At 56.8% G+C, this 20353-nt stretch overlaps 8 protein-coding genes and 2 non-coding genes across 10 annotated transcripts; 6 read left to right on the top strand and 4 right to left on the bottom strand.

The window, feature by feature from the left end:
• Nucleotides 1-747: 747 nt before the first annotated feature.
• K437DRAFT_242616 (uncharacterized protein) lies at nt 748-4681 on the bottom strand (the record flags this gene model as incomplete). The annotated part of the gene is made up of 4 exons (XM_013390552.1): nt 3513-4681; nt 3043-3460; nt 2131-2984; nt 748-2074 (listed from the first exon to the last, which is right to left on the bottom strand). The coding sequence occupies exons 1-4, from the start codon at nt 4379-4381 to the stop codon at nt 748-750; spliced, it is 3468 nt and encodes a 1155-aa protein (XP_013246006.1). The 5' UTR covers nt 4382-4681.
• Nucleotides 4682-6594: 1913 nt separating this feature from the next.
• On the top strand, nt 6595-6697 carry K437DRAFT_t3. The gene has a single exon. It is a non-coding gene; the product is annotated as a tRNA-Leu (tRNA).
• A 79-nt stretch (nt 6698-6776) lies between these two features.
• Nucleotides 6777-6878, top strand: K437DRAFT_t4. The gene has a single exon. It is a non-coding gene; the product is annotated as a tRNA-Leu (tRNA).
• Nucleotides 6879-7260: 382 nt separating this feature from the next.
• K437DRAFT_266093 (uncharacterized protein) lies at nt 7261-7821 on the top strand (the record flags this gene model as incomplete). Its single annotated transcript, XM_013390551.1, has 1 exon — nt 7261-7821. The coding sequence occupies one exon, from the start codon at nt 7261-7263 to the stop codon at nt 7819-7821; it is 561 nt and encodes a 186-aa protein (XP_013246005.1).
• A 198-nt stretch (nt 7822-8019) lies between these two features.
• Nucleotides 8020-8462, bottom strand: K437DRAFT_266092 (uncharacterized protein; the record flags this gene model as incomplete). The annotated part of the gene is made up of 2 exons (XM_013390550.1): nt 8020-8316; nt 8424-8462. 2 exons carry the CDS (start codon nt 8460-8462, stop codon nt 8020-8022), a joined length of 336 nt encoding a protein of 111 aa, XP_013246004.1.
• Nucleotides 8463-8847: 385 nt separating this feature from the next.
• Nucleotides 8848-9682, bottom strand: K437DRAFT_266091 (uncharacterized protein; the record flags this gene model as incomplete). Its single annotated transcript, XM_013390549.1, has 2 exons — nt 8848-9035; nt 9364-9682. 2 exons carry the CDS (start codon nt 9680-9682, stop codon nt 8848-8850), a joined length of 507 nt encoding a protein of 168 aa, XP_013246003.1.
• Nucleotides 9683-9830: 148 nt separating this feature from the next.
• K437DRAFT_117737 (uncharacterized protein) lies at nt 9831-10687 on the top strand. The gene has a single exon (XM_013390548.1). It carries the CDS (start codon nt 9980-9982, stop codon nt 10598-10600), a length of 621 nt encoding a protein of 206 aa, XP_013246002.1. The 5' UTR covers nt 9831-9979; the 3' UTR covers nt 10601-10687.
• Nucleotides 10688-11121: 434 nt separating this feature from the next.
• On the top strand, nt 11122-11968 carry K437DRAFT_117735 (uncharacterized protein). Its single transcript, XM_013390547.1, has one exon. The coding sequence runs from the start codon at nt 11247-11249 to the stop codon at nt 11832-11834; it is 588 nt and encodes a 195-aa protein (XP_013246001.1). The 5' UTR covers nt 11122-11246; the 3' UTR covers nt 11835-11968.
• K437DRAFT_117734 (uncharacterized protein) lies at nt 11969-15460 on the bottom strand. The gene is made up of 3 exons (XM_013390546.1): nt 13297-15460; nt 12911-13239; nt 11969-12849 (listed from the first exon to the last, which is right to left on the bottom strand). The coding sequence occupies exons 1-3, from the start codon at nt 15276-15278 to the stop codon at nt 12104-12106; spliced, it is 3057 nt and encodes a 1018-aa protein (XP_013246000.1). The 5' UTR covers nt 15279-15460; the 3' UTR covers nt 11969-12103.
• A 2490-nt stretch (nt 15461-17950) lies between these two features.
• Nucleotides 17951-20103, top strand: K437DRAFT_242614 (heat shock protein 70; the record flags this gene model as incomplete). The annotated part of the gene is made up of 3 exons (XM_013390545.1): nt 17951-18041; nt 18111-18278; nt 18343-20103. Exons 1-3 carry the CDS (start codon nt 18033-18035, stop codon nt 20101-20103), a joined length of 1938 nt encoding a protein of 645 aa, XP_013245999.1. The 5' UTR covers nt 17951-18032.
• Between the last annotated feature and the right edge of the window lie 250 nt (nt 20104-20353).

Genomic DNA, 20353 nt, shown 5'->3' with positions numbered 1-20353 from the left:
CGGAGCGCCCTGTGGCTGCGGGTGTGTGCGAGAGAGAGAGACTCCCCCACCTGTGCCCGTCAACAGTGCGAGTCTGCCAGTGCACCACGTCGGTGGGAGGGGAAGCAAACTGAAAATGTCCCCACCCATCCCACTCACTCGAAGCAGACCCGAACATGTGGAACAAACAGGTGATGCAGCCATGCAGCAGTCGGGAGCGGTGGCTGCGAGCATGTGAGTGCTGGGGAGTTTTGAATGTGAGTTGTCATTAGGGTTACTGCAACAATGCATGTATCTGCGGCATCATACCTGAAGCTGGGGTATCTTTGAACCAACGCTTCCGTTCGGCATTATTCTCCCTTCTCACACCACTTTTTTCCTTTGCCGAATTGCAACTGCGAAGCATTTGTGAGACCCCCCCCAGCCGGGACATGACAGAATGTATATGTCACGTGACAACATGTATACTTCCTCTCTCATCCCATCGCACTCATGTGCTGCTCAAGGAGTAGACTACAGCAGCAGCAAAAAAGAAAGAAAAAGAATAAAGCGGTCTCATTGATACACAGACTCTTCCCCCGCCACTCCCTCTGGCCGCGGTAGCCCGCCATCATCCACCTCGACCAGGGAACCGGTGCGCACACCCAGAGCCACACGGATCCAGGGGTCAAGGCATGTACCGCACAATCGCAGGCGCACCAGACTCGTTCCAATGGTACATACACGCTCGTGCAGCGCCGCAGCCAAATGCACCCACGCTAGGGTACCCTACACGCTATCGTCCCAGCTATCCGGCACATCCCCCTCTGGCACCACAGGCGGCGGCGATGGAGAGCCTACCGCGCCGCCCTGCCCACGTGCAGCGGCAGCTGCCATCAAAAGCGGACCCCCGCCTGAGGGCGCATACCCGTGCATCGGCGTCGCCCTGCCAGACACAGGCGCGGAGCGGACAGCCGCAGGGACGACGGCGTGCTCAAGTAGCACGTGGCTGCTCCATGCCGACCCCGTCGCCGCGCGGTTCTCCGTCGCGCTGCTCCCTCTGCGCAGCACCGGCAGCGACGGCGACAACAAGTCCACCGTCGCAGGGCGCAACGCCCTCGCGACAGGTGGACCGCTGCTGCTGCTGGATTTGCCGCAGAGGCTCCGTACCGGCTCGAACGCAGACACGATGGCGCGCCCCGCCGCGTCGATCGCAGCGGTGCCCATGGCGGCGCGCAGCACCGGGTGCACGAGCACGTCCTCGTGTGTCAGCCACTTCGTCCCGTACGCGACCGCCTCGCCGAGGCGAGGGGACAGCACCGCTCGCAGTGACGCCTCGTCCTGTCCAAAAACGCCCTCAAGGATGAAACTGTTCCAGCTGGACAGGGGCGTAGCGGACGCCGGCGCGCTGACCCCCGCCGATGGCTGCCGACGCAGTTGCGTCAGCGTAACAGACTGTGCCCTGCGCGCCGCGCTGGTGCTGAGGAGCGCCGACTCGGCCGCCTTTTCCTTCCATGCGTCGTTCAGCGACCGGGTCGGCAGCGCGCTCGCGCTGCCACCGCCGCCTCTGCGCAGCATGACGCTGCGCCTTGGCTCCTCGTCGACGCTCTCGCTCGCCAGGCCATAGCATGTAGCGAGCTCGTGCGTGAATTGCCGCACCTCCTTGTTCGCCACTGGCAGGATGGTCCCGTGCCGCGGCGACTTGATAAAATCGGTGAGCAGTTGCTCGACTTGCTCTGCCTCCTTTCGCCGGCTGGCGTAGAATGCAAGCACTGAGTCAGGATACTGCGTTGGCCCTGCCTTGTCGCCAACGCTGAGGCCGAGCGCTTCGGCCATCTTGGCATTGCGCTGCGCGATCGCGCACGAGTCGTTGCACTTGAGGCTCCTCTCTGCGTTAGGCTTGTGCATCGACACGCCACACTTGACCTTTTGTTGCACGTGTCCGCAGCCGCATTGCAGAACCGTCAACGCCTGGCATGCCTCGGTCTCGGGGCACATGCCCGGAGCGTGACAAGGCGTCGGGCAAGCATGTCCGCACAGCTTGCGCGGCTTGCCGCACATTTGCGTGCACGGCCCACAGTCGGCCGGCGCCTGGTGGCAGACCCCTTGGCATCGACTAGAGAGCGCACATGTCAGCGTTCCACGTTCAAGTTCAACGCGCCGCACACTCACTGGAAACCGCAGCCAAGGACGCTGCCGCATTGTACGCCACAGTGGACATTCGTGCGGCTGCACGGCACATTCGGCACGACGGTCTTCTTACAGTGGCAGAGGCGATCCGTCAGGTAAACGCATGGCGGGCAATCCTCCTCTTGATGACAGTTGTGCGGCAGGGGCGGGTGGCCGCACGGCGGGGGCGGGCGCGTGCACGGAAAGTTGCACTGAATCTGCGTTCCACACTGGATAGGCGGCTCCATGACGGTGCGCCCGCAGTGGCAGACGGCCTCCTCGAATGAACTCTGAAGGCAACGCCCGCACGGCCCACGATGGCAGCTACGCTCGCACGAATGTAGCTTGCACGACAGCGGTTTGCCGCAGGGGACGTCGCAGGCGTGAAAGCCCATAGGGTCTTGCATCTCCAACTCAGCTGGCGTCGGACGTTTTTTGCTCTTGGACTTGGCCTGAAAGTAGAGCGGGCAGCACTGACGATTGCACTGATGCTTGCCGCAGTTGCGCAGCGCCTTGCACACCATCTTGCACAGCACGTCCTGTTCGCCACCTCCGGCCGCCTGACGCGCAGAGCACACTAGCGTCTGCTTGGCCTCTCCACATCGGCAGGGCCGCGTGGTGGGCACAGCACATGGCGCACAGTCACCTGCATGGCATAAGCCGACGCATTGATGGTCGCAAGGGAGGTCCTTTTTGCACGTGTTTTGGCACGTCGGGATTGCGTCGGTACACGACGTGCGGCCAGCGACGGATGTCGCGCCGCAGGGGCATGTCGACACGAGGGATGGAGAGCGCGAGCACGTTGCTGCCTGGCGCGAGAGGGGGTGGCACGTTCTCTTGCAGGCATGATGCCGGCACTGAAAGAAGGGAGGTGAGCATGGCCGTCTGTCAACCTTACTTGGCGAACCAACTCACATCGAACTTTCTCTCGCAAAGCTGTTCGCACGACCAGTACCCATCCCAGCTTTCGTCTCCTGCGATGCTGTAACTCTTGATCTCCTGCCCTTGTCCGCAGAGCATGATCTTGGTATCTCTCCCACAGTAGCAATTTGCCTCTTTGGTGACCGTGCAATCGCCGCACTTGCCTGCATGGCAGACTGACTGGCAGGTGTGGACGCCACAGTTGAGCGCCTTGCCGCAGACGTCCGTGCACGATATCCCGCCGAGCTCGCTGCCCAGGCCGTTCTCGGCGAGGCCGAGCATGGCGACACGAGATGTGCGGGTGAGCTGTGAGCATCGAATCGTGACGGTCTTTTTACCGCAAAAACAGCGCCGAGAGACAGTCACTGGGCACGGCGGACACGCTGCTGGGTGGCAGAGCTCAGTGCACGCACTATCAAAGGAGTTAGCTAGACATACATGCAGAGTGCTTATCGAGGACTCACTGTGCACAGTTCCCTTTGGTACATTTCTGTCCGCAGCCGTGTGGGATTCGGACACTGCCTGGCGGAGTGTTCTGCGGGCTGGGGTCCATCACTCTGCCGCACCAGCACCAGTAGTTGTGCGGCACGTCTTCGCGCGCGTACTGGCAGCTGGGGCACCTCCATGTGCCTCTCCTCGCGCGGATCTCGGCATTTTCCTGCATCGCATTCTGCTCCTCCATCTGCTTGACGCTGCGTTCGGCCCATTGCTTTGCGCAGTTCAGATGCAGGACGGCCGAGCACTGAGAGCAGGACCAGACCGGTTGGCGCGTTGCGACGGTAGAATAGCATATCACGCAGTCATACTGACCGTGGCTGAGCTCGGCGATGAGACGAGAGCGAAGGTCAGGATAATCGTCACGAAGGGGGAAGGCCGAGGAAGGGTCCGGCGGTCGCCTAGCCGGCTGCGTGGGCTTGTCAGAGGAAGTGAGCTTCGTTCCAAACTTTTGCCGCCGCGAGGCCGCTTTCGAGGCCAGTGCCGAGTCTGACAGATCTGATGCAGTCGTGCTGTTGGGGTGCGAGTCTCCGGACAGAGACAACTCAGGCTTTCTCTGAGCATTGGGCTTCGACTTGCCCCGATTTCGTCCTTTTCCTTGCCCCGTCTGCTGCTGCTGTTGCTGCTGGGCTTCTGAAGGTGCGCCATTGACTGCGCGCTTTGCCCCTCGCCCAGTGCGTCCTGTAGATTTGCGCGCTGGCTTTCCATTGGCGGGCTGGCGCTCTATGGGGCCACAGCCTTGGCCATGTTCGATAGCGGCGCGAGATGTTTGCGGCTGCCAGGAATTAGCTGCAGGATTCAAGACCCCTGGAGTGAGATGTGCAGACTCGTTGCTCATTATGGAAAGCGCCACAAGAAGAAAAGCCGAGGTGCGGTGCAGATGGATGAGCGTGGGATGAGTCGGGAGGCGTGGGGGCGAGGTCGTGCGACACTCGACTAGCAGCCCGCGCGCCGCAAGATGACGCGGTAATTTCCGTCGGGGAAGCGCTTTGCCGCCACACAGTCGTTGGGCCTATGAGTGTTGGGACGTGTACGACGAAGGCCTGCTGTGCGTTACCGAGCCTACTTTATACACGAACGCACACGTCTGAGTCCAAATGAGAGATGGTATGGGGGTCGAGTTTGGAGTTGTGAGCAGACTCTCCCTTGCCAAACAGCGGATGGTGGAAGAACAAGAGCGGAAAGTCGAGAAAAGACTGATCGAGATGCCGAATCAATCTAGAGTGTGTGGCGCAGTGCCGCACTTTCCCTTCGTATGAAAAGCTCAGCGGATGGGTTGGCTGGGGGAGAGTTAGTCACATTGACTCACCGTTTGCGTTCAACGGCTGCTTCACGTTCGAGTCACCATCTTGAAAAGGCCTCCAATCAATGATCGACCCTCCCCAGTCGTTTTCATTGCATCATCAACGCATCGTCGTGCATCTATCGCCCATCATCCGCCGTCGACACTCATGATCCACAGCTCATCGCTGTCCTCTCCCCTACGATTTGAGACATAACCCTTTCCCCACCCCGTCGGGCCCAATCAAGGTGCGTCGTCGCTGGGTCCAACGGAAGGACATTTTTCAATAGTAACGAATATGGATGGCGAACCTAAGGCTTGAATACAAAATAGGTATCGTATGAATCTCCGGAGAGCCCCTACCCGCGAAGCACCAACCAGAACCCTCCTCGCAATTTTAGCTCCAACATTAAAACAGTCAATGCCGACTCTTTTATACTTTTTCACTCCGTATCTATGCTTCCCATGTCTCCCTATGGCATTTTTGGCAACGATCCTTTGAAGAGTCGATGGCATGCTTTGGCAAATCCCCCTACTATGCTTGTCCGTCACCATGTTGCCCTTGTCATGCTGTGGCACATCCCTCCATACGTGCCCATACATGTAACCTTTCGTCTGTGAGGCAGTTGCTCTTCCAAGCGTTTTGCGCACTCCAGTATTTCCCACCATCGCTCTAAATAGAAGCTGCTGTGATCAAGCAATATTGCAAGAATCATTTCCAGCCAAACCCTTATTATGTAGTCTCACATATCTTCCGCAACCAAAGAGCTGTAATCGTCTTCGCAACCTGCGAGGCTCGCATGCATTTGATGCTCCCTTTCGTGATGGTACATGAGTTGGCATAGCTTCTGAAAACGCCTTTAATAGCGATGTGGGCATCACAGTGGACCAACCGGATGCTTGTCGCTCTTGTGGATGGAGCACAATCGGCAGCCAGGGAAGAGCTCATGGCACGATTCGCACTCGAACATTTTTCGAGTATCCATCTTTGGTATCACTGTCACCTTGGCTCACTTCTGGCCGGCAGGTTGGGACCTCCAGAGAATTGTGCCGGACGCCGAGGGATTACATATGAGTCGCTTTCTCGGCCGAGGCTGCGGTGATTTCGTCAGGGACTAGATAGATACATTTGGGGATGCAATGATGTGTGTATCACTCTCATTTATGCGATTCGAAAAGGGCGTTGCACTCAAACAAGATGTGTTGCGCGTGCCAAACAAAGATGCTCATTGATAAAAGCTGAACTCGGTTTGTGTTTGCGCTACTTACTGCGGCGGCCGACCGCCTCTACGGCCGCTGCTGATGATGACCCTCGGTCGGCCGGTGACCATCACCGCTTGAAGCAGAGATTCAAGTGCTCCATTACGCTTTGTCTGTGGTAGTAAATATATAGCAGCAACTGTAATGTGCAAGGTACCTGTGGAGCAAAAGGCAACAAGAGTTTGTAGGTCCGTGCGGTGGTTGGGAGGAGTAATAGTGGCTTCCTATGTTTAAGGAATTGCCAGCACGAACGTTCACGAAAAGACTGGCGGGCCGAGCGGCGCCAATTTCTACAGTCCACCGAGTCTTTGGCGATGATTCAAATCGTCGCGCGATGCTCCGCAACCGCCGGAGATTTAACCTCGAAGCACCCCTTTGGCCATACAAGACATTACGTCACAACTTGAAGCTGATAGGCGTAAGCGGTGAAGCGTACAACGGCAAATTATAAAAACTTATCCAGACAGTGCTCGGTACATAGTCTTCCCGATATGTTCATGGATATATCAGGCGATTTAGCGAAGTGGTTAACGCGCCAGATTAAGGATCTTGCAGTTCATTGCAGAGATTCTCTGGTCCTCCGGGGCGTGGGTTCGAGTCCCACAGTCGTCATTACTTTTTTTATCCTTTTTAGGGCACATAACTTATGTGAACACGTAATATACCATAATGTATTCTCAAACATACATCAGGCGATTTAGCGAAGTGGTTAACGCGCCAGATTAAGGATCTTGCGCTTATCGCAAAGATTCTCTGGTCCTCCGGGGCGTGGGTTCGAGTCCCACAGTCGTCAATACTTTTTTCTCTTTTTGCACGCCGTCATTTTACAGCACATTTTATTTTTATTTATCGAAGGCAGGACACCCTTTTCGTCCGCTGTTGCCTTGATCATTTTCACCAGCGAGTGACCCCCTCGGGGTTTTCTTCGTATCTGTTGATATCTGCTATTGGATTTTCACTCTCCTGTTGGCCCTCCGTCAATGATGCAACGTAATGCATTGGGGGTAGCTGGCGCCGCGGAGCTGGACCCAGCTTTGCTGACCAAGGCATTGAACCCACTACCCACACTGTTGCTTCTCCAGCAGTTCACTACTCCCTGGGCCCCAGCCGCCTCTGCTACCCCTTCTTGCCCGGCCTTTTCTCATGTCCTCCGACTTTGCTTCACGATCGAGACTATGGAGGCACAGCGCCAGGGCAGGCAACCACCCGCCAGGGTCGATGTTGCCAAAAAAGACCGGCCTATCACGAATGGCAGAAAGAACCTCACTCTAATGATCGCTCGGTACGCCCTAGAGTATCACCTATCCCGCATCGAGACAGAGCCGTGGCAGCTCGATGCACTCTTCCTCTACAACCCGCATCCTTCTGGCGGTATTTACCCCTGCCTTCCGATCGTCCTTGTTGGAGAGGTTGTCAATATCTCATCATCAGATGAGCCCTCGGCGCCGAGGGTCGTGGAGTTCTGCATTGAGACGTACACAAAGGCGCGGGAGCTTGTCGCGCTGCTTGGCGAGCCCAGTCGCACGGGTGGCGGCGAGTTAATGCACTTTGGCCCCAGCTTGTGGCTCGAGTGGCGGCTGCGGCTGCGATTGCAAACACAAGAGCCGGGTGACGCTGTGGCGTCGAGAGAAATGTCCCTGCACGTCTCTCTTCAAGGCGACGGCAGCAGGGGCGCAGATCGTTGGGAAAGGGGAAAGGCGAGCGAGTGCACGTGGGAGTACCTGCATCTCCAATAAACATCGTCCAGAGTACATGCATGCATCAGGCAATGCTAATTTTGAATGGACCATGCTGCGATAGCCCATTAATGGCGAGCGCTTTGAACTTCAAGTTATAACTACCCTGCAGTTGCGACACATCCCTCGATGCGGCCTTGCTCGCGTCCTTTCCGAAAAGGATGACCTTTTCAACATTGGTCACCCTCTCCCTTGTAGTCAAAAGACGCCGTCGACAGTTAGCGTGCAGATGGCAAATGAACAGGTCGCCAGGGTGATGGCGGACTGCCGCACGCTGGTCCAGTCATCAAGGTGGAGCGAGCCAGCCGTGCTGCCGTCGTGGCGGGTTGCGACGATGAGCGCAAAGTACGGGTTCTCGACGGCAAACGACCTCTTGTCGGCAGGGTAGCGCCACCACAAGGGCTCCAGCAAGGACGTGCTCTTTTTAATCGACGTAGTGCAGGCTCGTGAACATGGTGTTCGGGAAGCGGTAGCGAATGTCGATGCTGGTCTTGACTGCGCGCGGTGAGCTAGGTCAGCGGTAAAATTCCTAGCTGGCCGAGTGGGAACGCCGCATGGTTGCGGTAGAATGGCGAAGAGGTGGCCATCATCACTCAGCGTACCAGCAGCGAATCGGTCGAGTTGCCGCCAAAGCGACCCATGGCTGCAAAGGGAAGGTGGTAAGCGAACGTGTTCAATGGAAAGATGGCCTGGGGCTCTCAAGCACCAGCACTGATCATAGGGTTGCCGTAGACAGTGTACATCAGCATGTTGCGCGTGTTCTGCACGTACGACTTTTGCGTTGAGAGATTGCCGCCGAGCCAGTGTCATACAAGACTGGAAGTGCCAAGAAAGTTTGGAGCAGCCGATGAGCAACTACCTTTCGGTTGGCTGGCGCTGCTACATTGCGGTGTGCGTGGCGCGATTGAGCATGTGTCCGAATATGTAGTGCAGGTCGTACCCGCACATGCTGCTGGCATGCACCAGGTCGATGCGGAGAGTCTCATTGGACAGGTTGCTCGTGTCGCCTGGACTGGAGTTCTCAAACTAGCCGTCAGTGTGACGCGTAATGTTGAAGTCGTACGACGGGTAGAGGTATGGGCTACTAAGGCTCGCCGCACCGCGCACGTCGCCATGATCGAACAATGCGTAGTGCTTCCGCTTGGCGAGGTAGTGCAGCACTGCAGCGACGCTTCGTCGATGGACCGGCGCGCATAGCTGCCCGAGACGTTCGTCTGCGTCCAGGCAAGACCCGGAATCTCGTACGGAGCGCTGCGCGTCGTCGGAGGCACAAGGGGCCTGCTGCTGACGATCAGCGCATAGCCATATTTCACTCTACATAGCTGAGAAAGCTCACGGTTTCTGACACGTCCAGCCACAGGCCGCCGCCGGGATCGTCAGCGACGTGCCGAATCAGCGACCAATGTCAGCATGTAATTGTCTGCACCGGTGCCATGCGCACGAGATATATATATGTATGCATATTCGCGGAGCTTCTATGCAGCATGAGCGACAGACTCATATAGAACAGCATGATCTCCTTGTTCCCCCAGTCTTGCGTACCGTTGGCCATCCAGTCGGGAAAGACGGTGCGGCCAGGCAAGACGATGCCCTCGTACAGCGTGCCGTCGCCGTTCCAGTTCTTGATGAGCGCGTGGACCATGCGGAAGGCTCGTCTCGATGCGGACATAAAAGTCTTGGGACATAAGCGGCCCGGTGTCGTTCGTTTCGAACAGCACTTGTTCAAGTCCTTGCGGGTGGCTTTAATGTTGAAGCTCTGCTTATTGCTGTAGCTAACGCGGACTGCGCCATGTGCGCCGCGGGAAACACTTTCCAAAACGACGACCACCTCCTGATCGGCATTGGTAATCAGCGCGTGCATGCGCTCGATCGTGTCATAGTTGACCCGTCAGCTGGAGCTTGCTGTAGTCGTGCGCGCCGTGCGCATGGCACTCGTCGCCGATCATGTTGACCGTCACAGCCATGCCCGAGTCCGAGGTGACGATGTCGGAGGCCGAGTAGCCCTTGCACGCGCTCAGGTCGCCTCTGTGCTTGACCAGAGAAGGGCTCAGTTGGAACTGCTCTACCGCATCTTACTGCTTTTCCAGGGCAGATTCGCTGGTGACTTCCAACGTTACCACAGGAAAAGCATGCACAAGGGCGCCGAGGAGGGCCGCGAATGGCCCGCGATAGTAAGGAGATGCAGCAGCCGGGGGATGATCGGCGCCAGCAAGGTAAGGCGGTCTCTGGCAGGGCAGGTCCTCGCGCAATCGATCCCTTTCGAGGACCTGCTTTACAACAGTGCCGAAGCGGAGTGAACTACATAGCGCATACACTCGGCATACACTCGGCATACACTCGGCACACACGATGGACATCTCCACGTCTCCGCCAACGTAAGAGATCCTCTCGAGCACGCGTAGGTCAATTTAACCGTAGTAGAGCGGAAAGAAGCGGAAATGGAGGAAGGGGCGAACGGCTATTGATCGGTGCCTGCGATGAGCACGCATGTGGCAAGAGGGAGCATGACGAGAGCAAGGATTGGATTGGGAGGGAGAACTCGCAGGTCGAGGGATTGAAAGCAAGTGAGTGCGTCATCTCCAGTCCGCTTCATCTGCCGTCTCGCTCTCTCTACTCTGCGGGCTTGGAACCCTGCGTCATGGTGACAAAAGGGGCCCAGGGAATATTATCACATAACCTAACGAGGCAAAGCTCTCCTGGTGCGATCGGGCGTCGGCCCTCTGCGAATTCTCCGAATCCACATAATAATAATAGGACCTTGCATGTACTTACAGGATGAGATGGACAGCCTGCAGTGACTCCAGCAGGGGTCCGTGCCCCTTGTTTCATGTTTGTGAGAGTGTGCATCAGGCTGCAGGCTACGCGATGTGATCGTCAATTTCGTGGTCCATGAACAACGTCTTTAACATCTGGGCGGCCGACAACTCGTCACAGAGCTCGGCAGCAGACCGATATGATCTATGGGCTGTGGAGGCTGTTACAAGTAGAAGTGGTGTGCACTATGTTGCAGTCAATAGTCAATGTGAAGAAGCACAAGTCAATCGGACGCGGAGAACAGATGATGGCGTTCGCTGTGCGACGTCCTCGCGCTTCCGGGTTTTACTTGTGCTCGAGACTTGGTAACAGCACCCGAGCTATACCGAGGCTCCGAAGCGCGCCGATCCAAACCCGGTGACATATCTCCCCTATACAGACGTTCCCAGCTGGGTTGCAAGGAGATGTCCATGCAGCACAACTCCAGCTGCTTAGCCAACACATGTGCCACACCATACACATAATAGCAGGCTGTTGCGAGGCGCCAGCACTTGCCTCTTGCAACGGGCTCCTATGTAGCGGCTACCATTCGCCCATTCATAATCGCCAGTTGCTCGGACATGCGTCGGATGTTGGAACGATTGGTCCTTTGTAAGCTGCAATAGGTTTGCATGGACACTGTCGAGTCTTTTCGCAGCATCGCGTTCATCTCGGCATCCCCCAACTTGTCCTTCGTGCGTCTTGTTTTCGTCGCGACATGCTTAAAGTCCGATTCACACTCCCATCGGATGATCATGCGTGTAAAAACGGCAAGCTCGCCGAGGGTGTGCAGGATAGTGGCCAGAGTCAGACCCAGGAGCCCCTCTTTTCTCCAGACCTTGGTATACCCAAGCACACCTAACCCGCGGCACGACACATCCATGCGTCTCAAAATCGATACTTATTACAACGTTGCAAGGCAAACAATGGTCTTACGTGATCGCGTGATCGCGGATCGCTCGCGACTCGCTCGGTCGCTGCCACCTGTCTTCCGTAGAGAAACCAATGTATGGATGGAGCCACCATCGGACCTGCTCACTAAGGATCATCGTCGCAGCTGTGCGAAAGAATGCAACAGCAAACTCCGTGTCACGTGTGCACCGCGGCATGGTTTCCCCAGCTTCGACGCTGCACTCGCTCTTCCCCTCAGCTGCACATTGTGCAATCTGGAGTTCTCTCGAGCAGGGCGCATTCATCTTGTCCGCTCCTGTAGCGAGTGATGGAGTCAGGTTCTTTTGCTGCTCAAAAGCGCTCGCACCGAGCTGTTCTCGACCGGATTGTTGTTGCAAATAGATATATCTGCAAGGATGAACCTTGTTTACAATGGTAGATATGCCAATGTGGGATCGCATGCAGCGCGCGGTGCCACGTCTTTGCGAATGGTACAAATGTAATCTCCCTAAATAGATGTTGTGGCCCCATGACTTTGTCGGTCGTAAAAGTAAAATGAAAAAGGTGCGCGGTACCTTCTGCGCGGAATCTTTCGCTACTACGCAGAGCCGCCCTGGGAGAGCATCCACTTGATTCGTTCCTGCCGGTACTCCTCGAGCTTGTCGGCGGTCTGGGCGGCGTGCGCACTCCCCGTCTTTTCCAGAGCTCGCAGCAACGTGATGAGCGTTGAGCCGATGCGCCAGAAGCCGGCGATAAACTCGTTGAAGTTGAACTCGGTGATGTCCGCACTGCTGCTTGGCGAGCGCCTTAGCGGATCCGGCGAGCTGACTAGCTCCGACCAACTGGATCCGAGCGCATGGACCTCGGCAGCCATCGCAAACGCGTGCTGCCCAAAGATGCGCAGGTGCCGCGGCCAGCGCACCGCCCGCACGCTGGCATCGATTGTGACGCCGGCCGCCGTGCCGACCTCCTTGGCGTTGGGAGGCACGGAGGAATGCAGCATTGCGATGATGACGTTCGCCACTTCTTCCACCTCCCACAGCAGGCTGCAGCACGCGACTTTTGGGTCATTGCTGAAGCGCAGCCGTGCGGTGGGATTCGGACTGTCAGACTGGCGGCGCTTGGGCAGCGTTCCCAGGTGCGTCGCGCCGGACAACTTGTTGAACGAGGACAGCTTGTCGCTGTTGTCTTGCAGGAGCGTCGCACCGATACCCAAGTCTTGATTTGCATCACATCCAAAGCACATCTGCATGTACGAGCTAAGCACACTGAACAGGCGGTACGTCTTCAGTTCCACAATGCGCGTGTGCATGAACAGCGTCACCCGCAACGTGTCGTGGAGGTCTGCGCATGGAGGAAACAAAATCAGGTCTCATGTAAGCGTAAACCTGGCTGACACACTCACTGCCAACGTGCAGCTCTTGGGCGTGTCGCTTGACCCAAGCAATGCCATCTTCAATCTCGTCCACTGCGCCTTGAATGTCCGTCTCTGGCCCCCTGCCGTTAACGAGGTCATCCAATGGAGTGTGCAGCATCCTTGTCACTCGGAAGAAGAGATTGTACGCATACTGCGTGCTCCGCAGCAAGCTCTCTCCGCGGCTGCGCCGCTCGGGCTGCCACGCCGAGTCTGCGTGAATCATATCGTCGTCGGCAGCAAACTGCACCTGCATGCAGCACATGTCGAAAGCAGGCGCCGAGCAGTCGATCGTGCTCGTCCAGACGAAAGAAGCGGAGCTGCAGTGCCGCAGGTCAGGAAATGTGCATGCTATGTCCCTCACTGACGCTACTCACATGACATGAACAATCCTGCGGATGGACTCCTTCTCCACCGCATCGTTGACAGAGAATCGTCCATCACCCAAAGCGCACGGTGATTCTTTGGTTGGGGTGAGCGCTTCTGGGATCAGCGGCGAGGCCGCGTCGGGTGGCGCGTCCATCAGGTGCAGCTTCCAAGCCAGGACGATCCGAACGAGGTCCACCTTGGATGCAGTCATAGTCGCAGTCCCCGCGCCGTCTTCGGACATGGCAAGGTCGAGCGCCCACCCGGTAATCAAGATGCGCGCGTCGATGACGCCGCGTCGAAGCTCTGCATCACGGAGCTTGGCAGCGTGTTCGTATGAACGCCTTGCGAACGATAACATGCTGTCCCGCGATTTCCCTACCAGGTCTACGCCCTCGTAGCCGATCAAGGGCGGCAAGGGCAAAGTAATAGGCAGCCCTGTAGAGGTGGTGCATGAAGTATCCGATAAGGTAGATGCAGACGTAGCCGCCGCAAGGTCCAAGTCCCGCGAGCTGGAGCTGGCGGGGGTCAGCAAGGAGCGATGTGCCAATAGGGAGAGAAGCGCAAGTTGGATGTGATCAGGCACGCTCGCGATACCATCGGCCGGATTGCTGCTCTTATTGTCACCAAAGAGGTATTTGGACGGAAAGAGCTTGCACATGGCGTCCATCCCGCCAAATTGTGCCATGGAGAGTGCAATGAAAGGCAAATCATCCTCCGCGTAAAAGCGCGAAAGCTTGGCGAGGAGCGCCCGAGAATGCGAGGCTTTGCGCTTGGTCGGTGCCCCGCCATGTGGCGGAAAGGTAGTGGGTACCCCCCCAGATCCCATGCCGTCAAGGTTGCCATTTGCATATGGCTGTGACCAGTTCGAGCGTGGGGGCAGCCCAAGGACAGGGTTTGAGCGAAGAGAGAGCTCTTGCAAGGAAGGTAGCTGTATGTGGCTGCGGCTCCGAGAAGCAGCTGACGACGCGCCACTAATATTCCCGCTGCCCGGTGACGATTGCGCGCTGTCGGGCGAATCGGAACCCTGCTTGCCAGCGAACAGGTACATCGGCCGACAAGGTGGCGGTGGTGGCATTCGCTGCTCAGCCACGGGTAGGAGCGTCGCCTTTGCGGTCGCACTGTCTGTCGCACACCTTGGGAGCAGCGCGGCCCCCGGTGGCGCATACAACCGCGTGTGCTCACACTGCGCAGGCCCCTTTGCCTCAAGACCATCCAGCAAAGGCTCTGAGAGAGCAGACGGGTGGTCAAGAGGTGTGATGAGTGCAATCGAGTGTTCGCTGGACGGAGTCAATTCAGAGCTGCTGTCACTGTGGTATAGTGCGGGCATCTGAGCCAGCACGGGCGACCAGCTGGGCTCGCACCCATTCGAAGACAGGGAGGCAGAGCGCGGCAGGCTTGTCGCGCTGCTGGCGCTCGCGTATGCTTGTCGCTTAGCTTCGAGAAAGGCGAACCCAGCACTCTGAGCCGAGCGTGGCATGCCAATCTGCAGGCCGGATGGGTTCCTTTTCGTCTTGTGTTTCTTGATCGGTTGTGCTTCCGTCGCTTCAGCCTGTCTTCCTTCTGCCCCGGCAGCGCCGCGCTCGTCGGACGTTTGCACACTCGCAGTTGCTGCACCCAACCCATCCACTGCTCCTGTCTTTGATCTTGGGCCTCGCTTCTTCCTGTTCCAGTTAAAGTGGCACCTCGCGGCACTGTTGCGGAAGATCTGCTCCCCCAGCGCGCTGCCAGTTTGTCCTCGGTACTGCTCGAGCGTCAGACCAAGCTTGCTTGACTCGCTCAGCAGGCAGCCAGAGCAAGGCAGACTGCCATCGCAGCGGGCTCGCTTCCCCCGGCATGGCTCACATGCCGCCCAGATGCGCTTGGTCGCTCCTTGGGCATTGCGAGCGGTTGATGGGACTGCAGGCGTCGACGAGGGGGCGAGCTTGCGTACCTGTGCCGCGGAGCTCGCAGGGTCATCTGCCGCGGTTGGTTGATGCCCTTGTGTTGGCATCGCCGCGAGTCCATTGACGAGAGACAGGGGTGATGGCGGCCGGCTGCGTCAAGCTGTCGCTCGCAAGAGTTGGTGGTCATAGGGGTGGGTCTTGAAAGCAACCACGATGGATCAGTCTGACCGCAACGAGCGTTCCCGCCCCGATTTTCGTCACCTCCAAGCAGCAGCGACCAAAGTGGCCCTTTCAAACTGGGGCTGCCAGCTGCGTCGAGTTTGCTGCGAGATCGTTCGTGTTGCAAACAAAGAGGAAGTTTACCCGCTTGCTCTTGTCCAATTGATGGCAGTAGCCAGCTACGGCAACAAGGAGAGCATGTGCAGGCTCTCGGTGCGTGGTGCACTGTGCTGACGAAGGCTCGAGGGCGCAATGAACGAAACGACAGGAGAGGGGAGAGAGAGGGTTCAATATGTGATTGTTGGCCGCTTGCTATTGGTCCCGCCAAGCGCGATCTCTCCCGTTCCTGGCGGGCGCGCACTTCTGGGGTGTAGATTAATAGTGGTTCTCGTGTGGGGCAGTCCTGGGCAGCCTGCATGGCACAGGGCGTTACAGCGTGATGGATAGACCAAGCCTTATCAAGTTGATCAGTCAATAATCACATTGTTCCGACTTCCAAGATGTGCAGGGCCAAAGGTCGCAGCCAGCCGCAGGCCCGCAGCCTGTCGTGGCACATGCTAGCACATTGCACATCACAGGACGCATGTATCACTTTGCGAGCTGCGAATTGCAACGTTTGCAGGCGGGAGTCTTGATTCCACGATTGATGCAGGCCCTCAGACACTTGGAGGACATCATCGCTCATCGCTCTTTACTCTTTAGGGCCCCGTCCGGCGAACATATTTGAGGGGCTACAAAGATAATGCAAACCTGGGCGTTACCGCCGTGAACTCAAGGCATGATCGGCCAACTGCGATTGTCCAACTCAGGGTAAAAGCCGCTTCAGGGATTTAGGCTGCATTCTATTCTGTCTGCCCTCGGCAGTGGCTTGCTATGCAAGCAGCCAATGATTTCCCAATCTCTCAGGGCGGTTCATTATAGACGACAGGTAAACGAAAACATTCGCGCTGCGTTCATGTGCCCGCGCGGTACGAAGTACCCTGGGGACCTGGCCTGTTTTTCTCATCTTCTGGCGCCTTTCGACTTTCGAGAACTCGGCTTTCCAGTCTCGTTGCCTAAGAGTGAGGGCAATTGGGCAAGGCCCTGCAGGTGTGCACCGTGGTCCGTGGGGCGTGGATATTTTTGCAGATCTCCAGAATCTCAACCCAGCCCTCTCCACAGAACTTCTTATTCAGATCACAAATCTCGATCTTACATCTCACAGATTCTCTAAATATCTAGTCCTCGATATCGTTGTATAGCAACTTGACTACTTGGAGCCATAGAGGATGCACAGCCATGAGTATTTGCATATACAACACAATACGTCCCGACCTGAGAAGCAAGACATACTCAATCACATACAGTGAAGACAAACTGACCGAGAGACAGGCGGATGCCTCATGCAGGATGCACACATGCAGGCGTGAGACGGCTCGGCGCTCTCCAAATGCCAGGCGCGCCTCGGACCTGCCACCCTATCACGTGCAAGCAGTATACAAGCCCCCAGACCAGCCAGGTCAAGAAGCATGTCCACGTTCAAAGGAGGACCTGGGTAATGGGAGGGAATATGTCTCAATCAGCGTCGACCTGTGTTAGGTCAACTTTGGCAGTCCTTGGTGGACATTCCCTTAATGCCTGGACCCTTCCAGATCCCTCCTCGCGACCTCGCCTCATGCCGGGCCGCTTTGCCAATTGTAATCTTCTCATAGATCTTTCACCAGCCCTGGCGTCTCAAAGAGGTCAGAGTTTGCACGCGCATGGAGGAAGAACTGACGGCAGCCCGCCATTCCTACTTAATCGTCCGTACACGAAGATTGGAATACTCAAGGAGGGATCGACCGCTCGACGGACCCCTTGGGGCGTATGGTCGGCGAACTAGCGGCAACACTGCAGCGGCTGCATCTAGCTCTCGCAACAGAATGATTGCGACAAACCCTGCTGACCGCAACAACGTCAAGAAGAGATGTTTTCGTAGCCTTTGAGATCGATGACTGGTAGGCCTTTGGACGCGTAGTTGATGACCCTTTCGGAAAGCACAAATCACGCTTCCAACACTCACACCTACGTCAAGTTACATCAGTGCTTGATAACCCAGCAAATATAGACGTCACGAAGTAGACTGCGTTGTAGCAGCCTAATAAAGGGGAACTTGGAGCAACATTGTCGAGCTTCGGATGTCGGAACGGAGAGCCCCAAAGATTCGAGCAGATTCTACTTTTTGAGAGAGGCTTCTTCCTCCACCTTCTGGGACTTTCTAGCAGCTCTGCGTAGATTTACGGAATCTGACGTCACAGTGCTATTACTGAAATATTTGCGACAGAATTGCTGGCACGCCCATGCTGATGGCGTGTCAACCATTGAGCAGTGCGCATCAGCTCATGTACAGAAGTCGAAGGAATGACACCGAAGGTTCTCTTTGCGCGCTGTCGTTTCTTCTCATGGCGCGTGCTGTACACTGTCCAGGCCCAACTGTAGTGGGCCACGCTTGCAACCCGATGCCTGCGCTGATGTGATATATTGAGAACATCTTGCATCGGTTCCTTCCTTTGCTGCTTGCAACCATCACCTCATCGAAAAGTCTTTGTTGCTCCAGCACGACTTCACGCGAGGACATTGCAGATCATCACTCTCCCTAACAACACTTCAAAGCAGCAGCCAAGATGACCAAGGTACGTCCCTTCGTAAAGTTGTCGTGCCGGTGCACATGCTGACGATTCTTTGTGGATTCGCTGTGACAGGCCGTCGGTATCGATCTGGGTACAACATACTCATGTGTTGCTGTTTGGCAAAATGACCGTGTCGAGGTCATTGCCAACGACCAGGGCAACCGCACCACGCCATCATATGTCGCTTTCACCGACACGGAGCGTCTCATCGGTGACGCTGCCAAGAACCAAGTCGCAATGGTGAGTGGCTGCGTGGCTAAAGATTCCCACAAGCACACCAAGCTCTAACACTTCTTCTGTGTAGAACCCGCACAACACTGTCTTCGATGCGAAGCGGTTGATCGGGCGCAAGTTCGAGGACCAAGAGGTGCAGAGCGACATGAAGCACTGGCCGTTCACTGTCGTTTCCAAGGAGGGCAAGCCGAACATCAAGGTCGAGTACAAGGGCGAGGACAAGATCTTCACTCCCGAGGAGATTTCATCAATGGTCTTGCTTAAGATGCGCGAGACCGCAGAGGCATACCTTGGCGGCACGGTCAAGGACGCCGTCGTCACTGTCCCCGCTTACTTCAACGACTCGCAGCGCCAGGCCACCAAGGATTCTGGTATCATTGCTGGTCTCAACGTCCTGCGCATCATCAACGAGCCAACTGCTGCTGCTATTGCCTACGGTCTTGACAAGAAGACCGAAGGCGAGCGCAACGTCCTCATCTTTGACCTTGGTGGAGGTACCTTCGATGTTTCGCTCTTGACCATCGAGGAGGGCATCTTCGAGGTCAAGGCCACCGCCGGTGACACTCACTTGGGTGGTGAGGACTTTGACAACCGCCTCGTCAACCACTTCGTCCAGGAGTTCAAGCGCAAGAACAAGAAGGACCTCACTACCAACGCGCGTGCTCTCCGCCGGCTCCGTACCGCCTGCGAGCGTGCAAAGCGCACTCTCTCATCGGCCGCACAGACCACCATCGAGATCGACTCGCTCTTCGAGGGTATTGATTTCTACACCTCCATCACCCGTGCGCGATTTGAGGAGCTCTGCGGTGACCTCTTCTCGCACACCATCGAGCCAGTCGAGAAGGTCTTGCGCGACTCGAAGATCGACAAGGGCTCTGTCCACGAGATTGTTCTCGTCGGTGGATCGACCCGTATCCCGCGTGTTCAGAAGCTGCTCCGCGACTTTTTCAACGGCCGCGAGCCCAACAAGTCGATTAACCCGGACGAGGCTGTCGCGTACGGTGCTGCCGTCCAGGCTGCCATCCTTTCTGGTGACACATCGGAGAAGACGCAAGACTTGCTGCTACTTGACGTCGCGCCTCTTTCCATGGGTATCGAGACTGCCGGTGGTGTCTTCACTCCGCTCATCAAGCGCAACACCACTGTGCCGACCAAGAAGAGCGAGATTTTCTCCACCTATGCGGACAACCAGCCGGGTGTGCTTATCCAGGTCTACGAGGGCGAGCGCGCACGCACCAAGGACAACAACCTGCTCGGCAAGTTTGAGCTCTCAGGCATTCCTCCTGCGCCTCGTGGTGTCCCCCAGATCGAGGTTACCTTCGACGTTGATGCCAACTCCATTCTCAACGTTTCCGCCGCTGACAAGACTACAGGAAAGAGCCAATCCATCAAAATCACGAACGACAAGGGAAGGCTCTCTAAAGAAGACATCGAGCGCATGGTCAGCGAAGCCGAGAAGTACAAGGCAGAGGACGAGGCAGCGACCGCTCGTATCAGCGCGAAGAACGGCCTCGAGTCGTACGCTTACAACCTGCGCAACAGCCTCAACGACGAGCAGTTCTCTTCGAAGCTGGACGCTGCCGACAAGGAGAAGCTTAACAAGGCAATCGACGACACCGTTTCATGGTTGGACGCTTCTCAAGAGGCCAGCAAGGAAGAGTACGAAGAGCACCAACGCGAGCTGGAACAAGTGAGCAATCCGATCATGCAAAAGGCATACGCAGCGGCTGGCGGTGCTCCCGGCGGTCCAGGCGGCTTCCCAGGCGCTGGCGGTGCCCCAGGAGCTGGTGCTGGCGGCGACGATGGCCCATCAGTCGAGGAGGTCGACTAAGCGGTTCACATCGAAAGCAGCTGTAACATTCCACTTGCTCGACTGTAATGCATTGCGAGAACGTATCTAGATTTCCACACATGAATGATCATGCAGTAGACCAGTGAAAGTAACTTGCGACTGAACTGCAAACCGATTGCATCCACGAGGAGGCTGTCTTGGTTTAATCGCCAAACCCATGTGCATACGTTCTAGTGCTCACAGGTCACACGTCAGAAAAGCTGTACAAGGACGCGTTCAGCAGCAACCC

This window comes from Tilletiaria anomala (assembly GCF_000711695.1).
Source record: "Tilletiaria anomala UBC 951 chromosome Unknown K437scaffold_4, whole genome shotgun sequence".
NCBI lineage: Eukaryota > Fungi > Basidiomycota > Exobasidiomycetes > Georgefischeriales > Tilletiariaceae > Tilletiaria > Tilletiaria anomala.
The sequence above is the reverse complement of the archived record's forward strand: the minus strand, read 5'-3'. Positions and strand labels throughout refer to the sequence as shown.

Bases quoted from the DNA above. Each gene is read 5' to 3' on its own strand.
- K437DRAFT_117735 (XM_013390547.1), top strand. From the start codon at position 11,247: ATGGACACTGTCGAGTCTTTTCGCAGCATCGCGTTCATCTCGGCATCC.
- K437DRAFT_117734 (XM_013390546.1), bottom strand. From the start codon at position 15,278: ATGCCAACACAAGGGCATCAACCAACCGCGGCAGATGACCCTGCGAGC. The intron at 13,240-13,296 runs GTGAGTAGCGTC...GCGGCACTGCAG, and splicing joins CGCAGGATTGTTCATGTCAT to CTCCGCTTCTTTCGTCTGGA. The intron at 12,850-12,910 runs GTGAGTGTGTCA...CTCCATGCGCAG, and splicing joins CCAAGAGCTGCACGTTGGCA to ACCTCCACGACACGTTGCGG.
- K437DRAFT_117737 (XM_013390548.1), top strand. From the start codon at position 9,980: ATGGCCCGCGATAGTAAGGAGATGCAGCAGCCGGGGGATGATCGGCGC.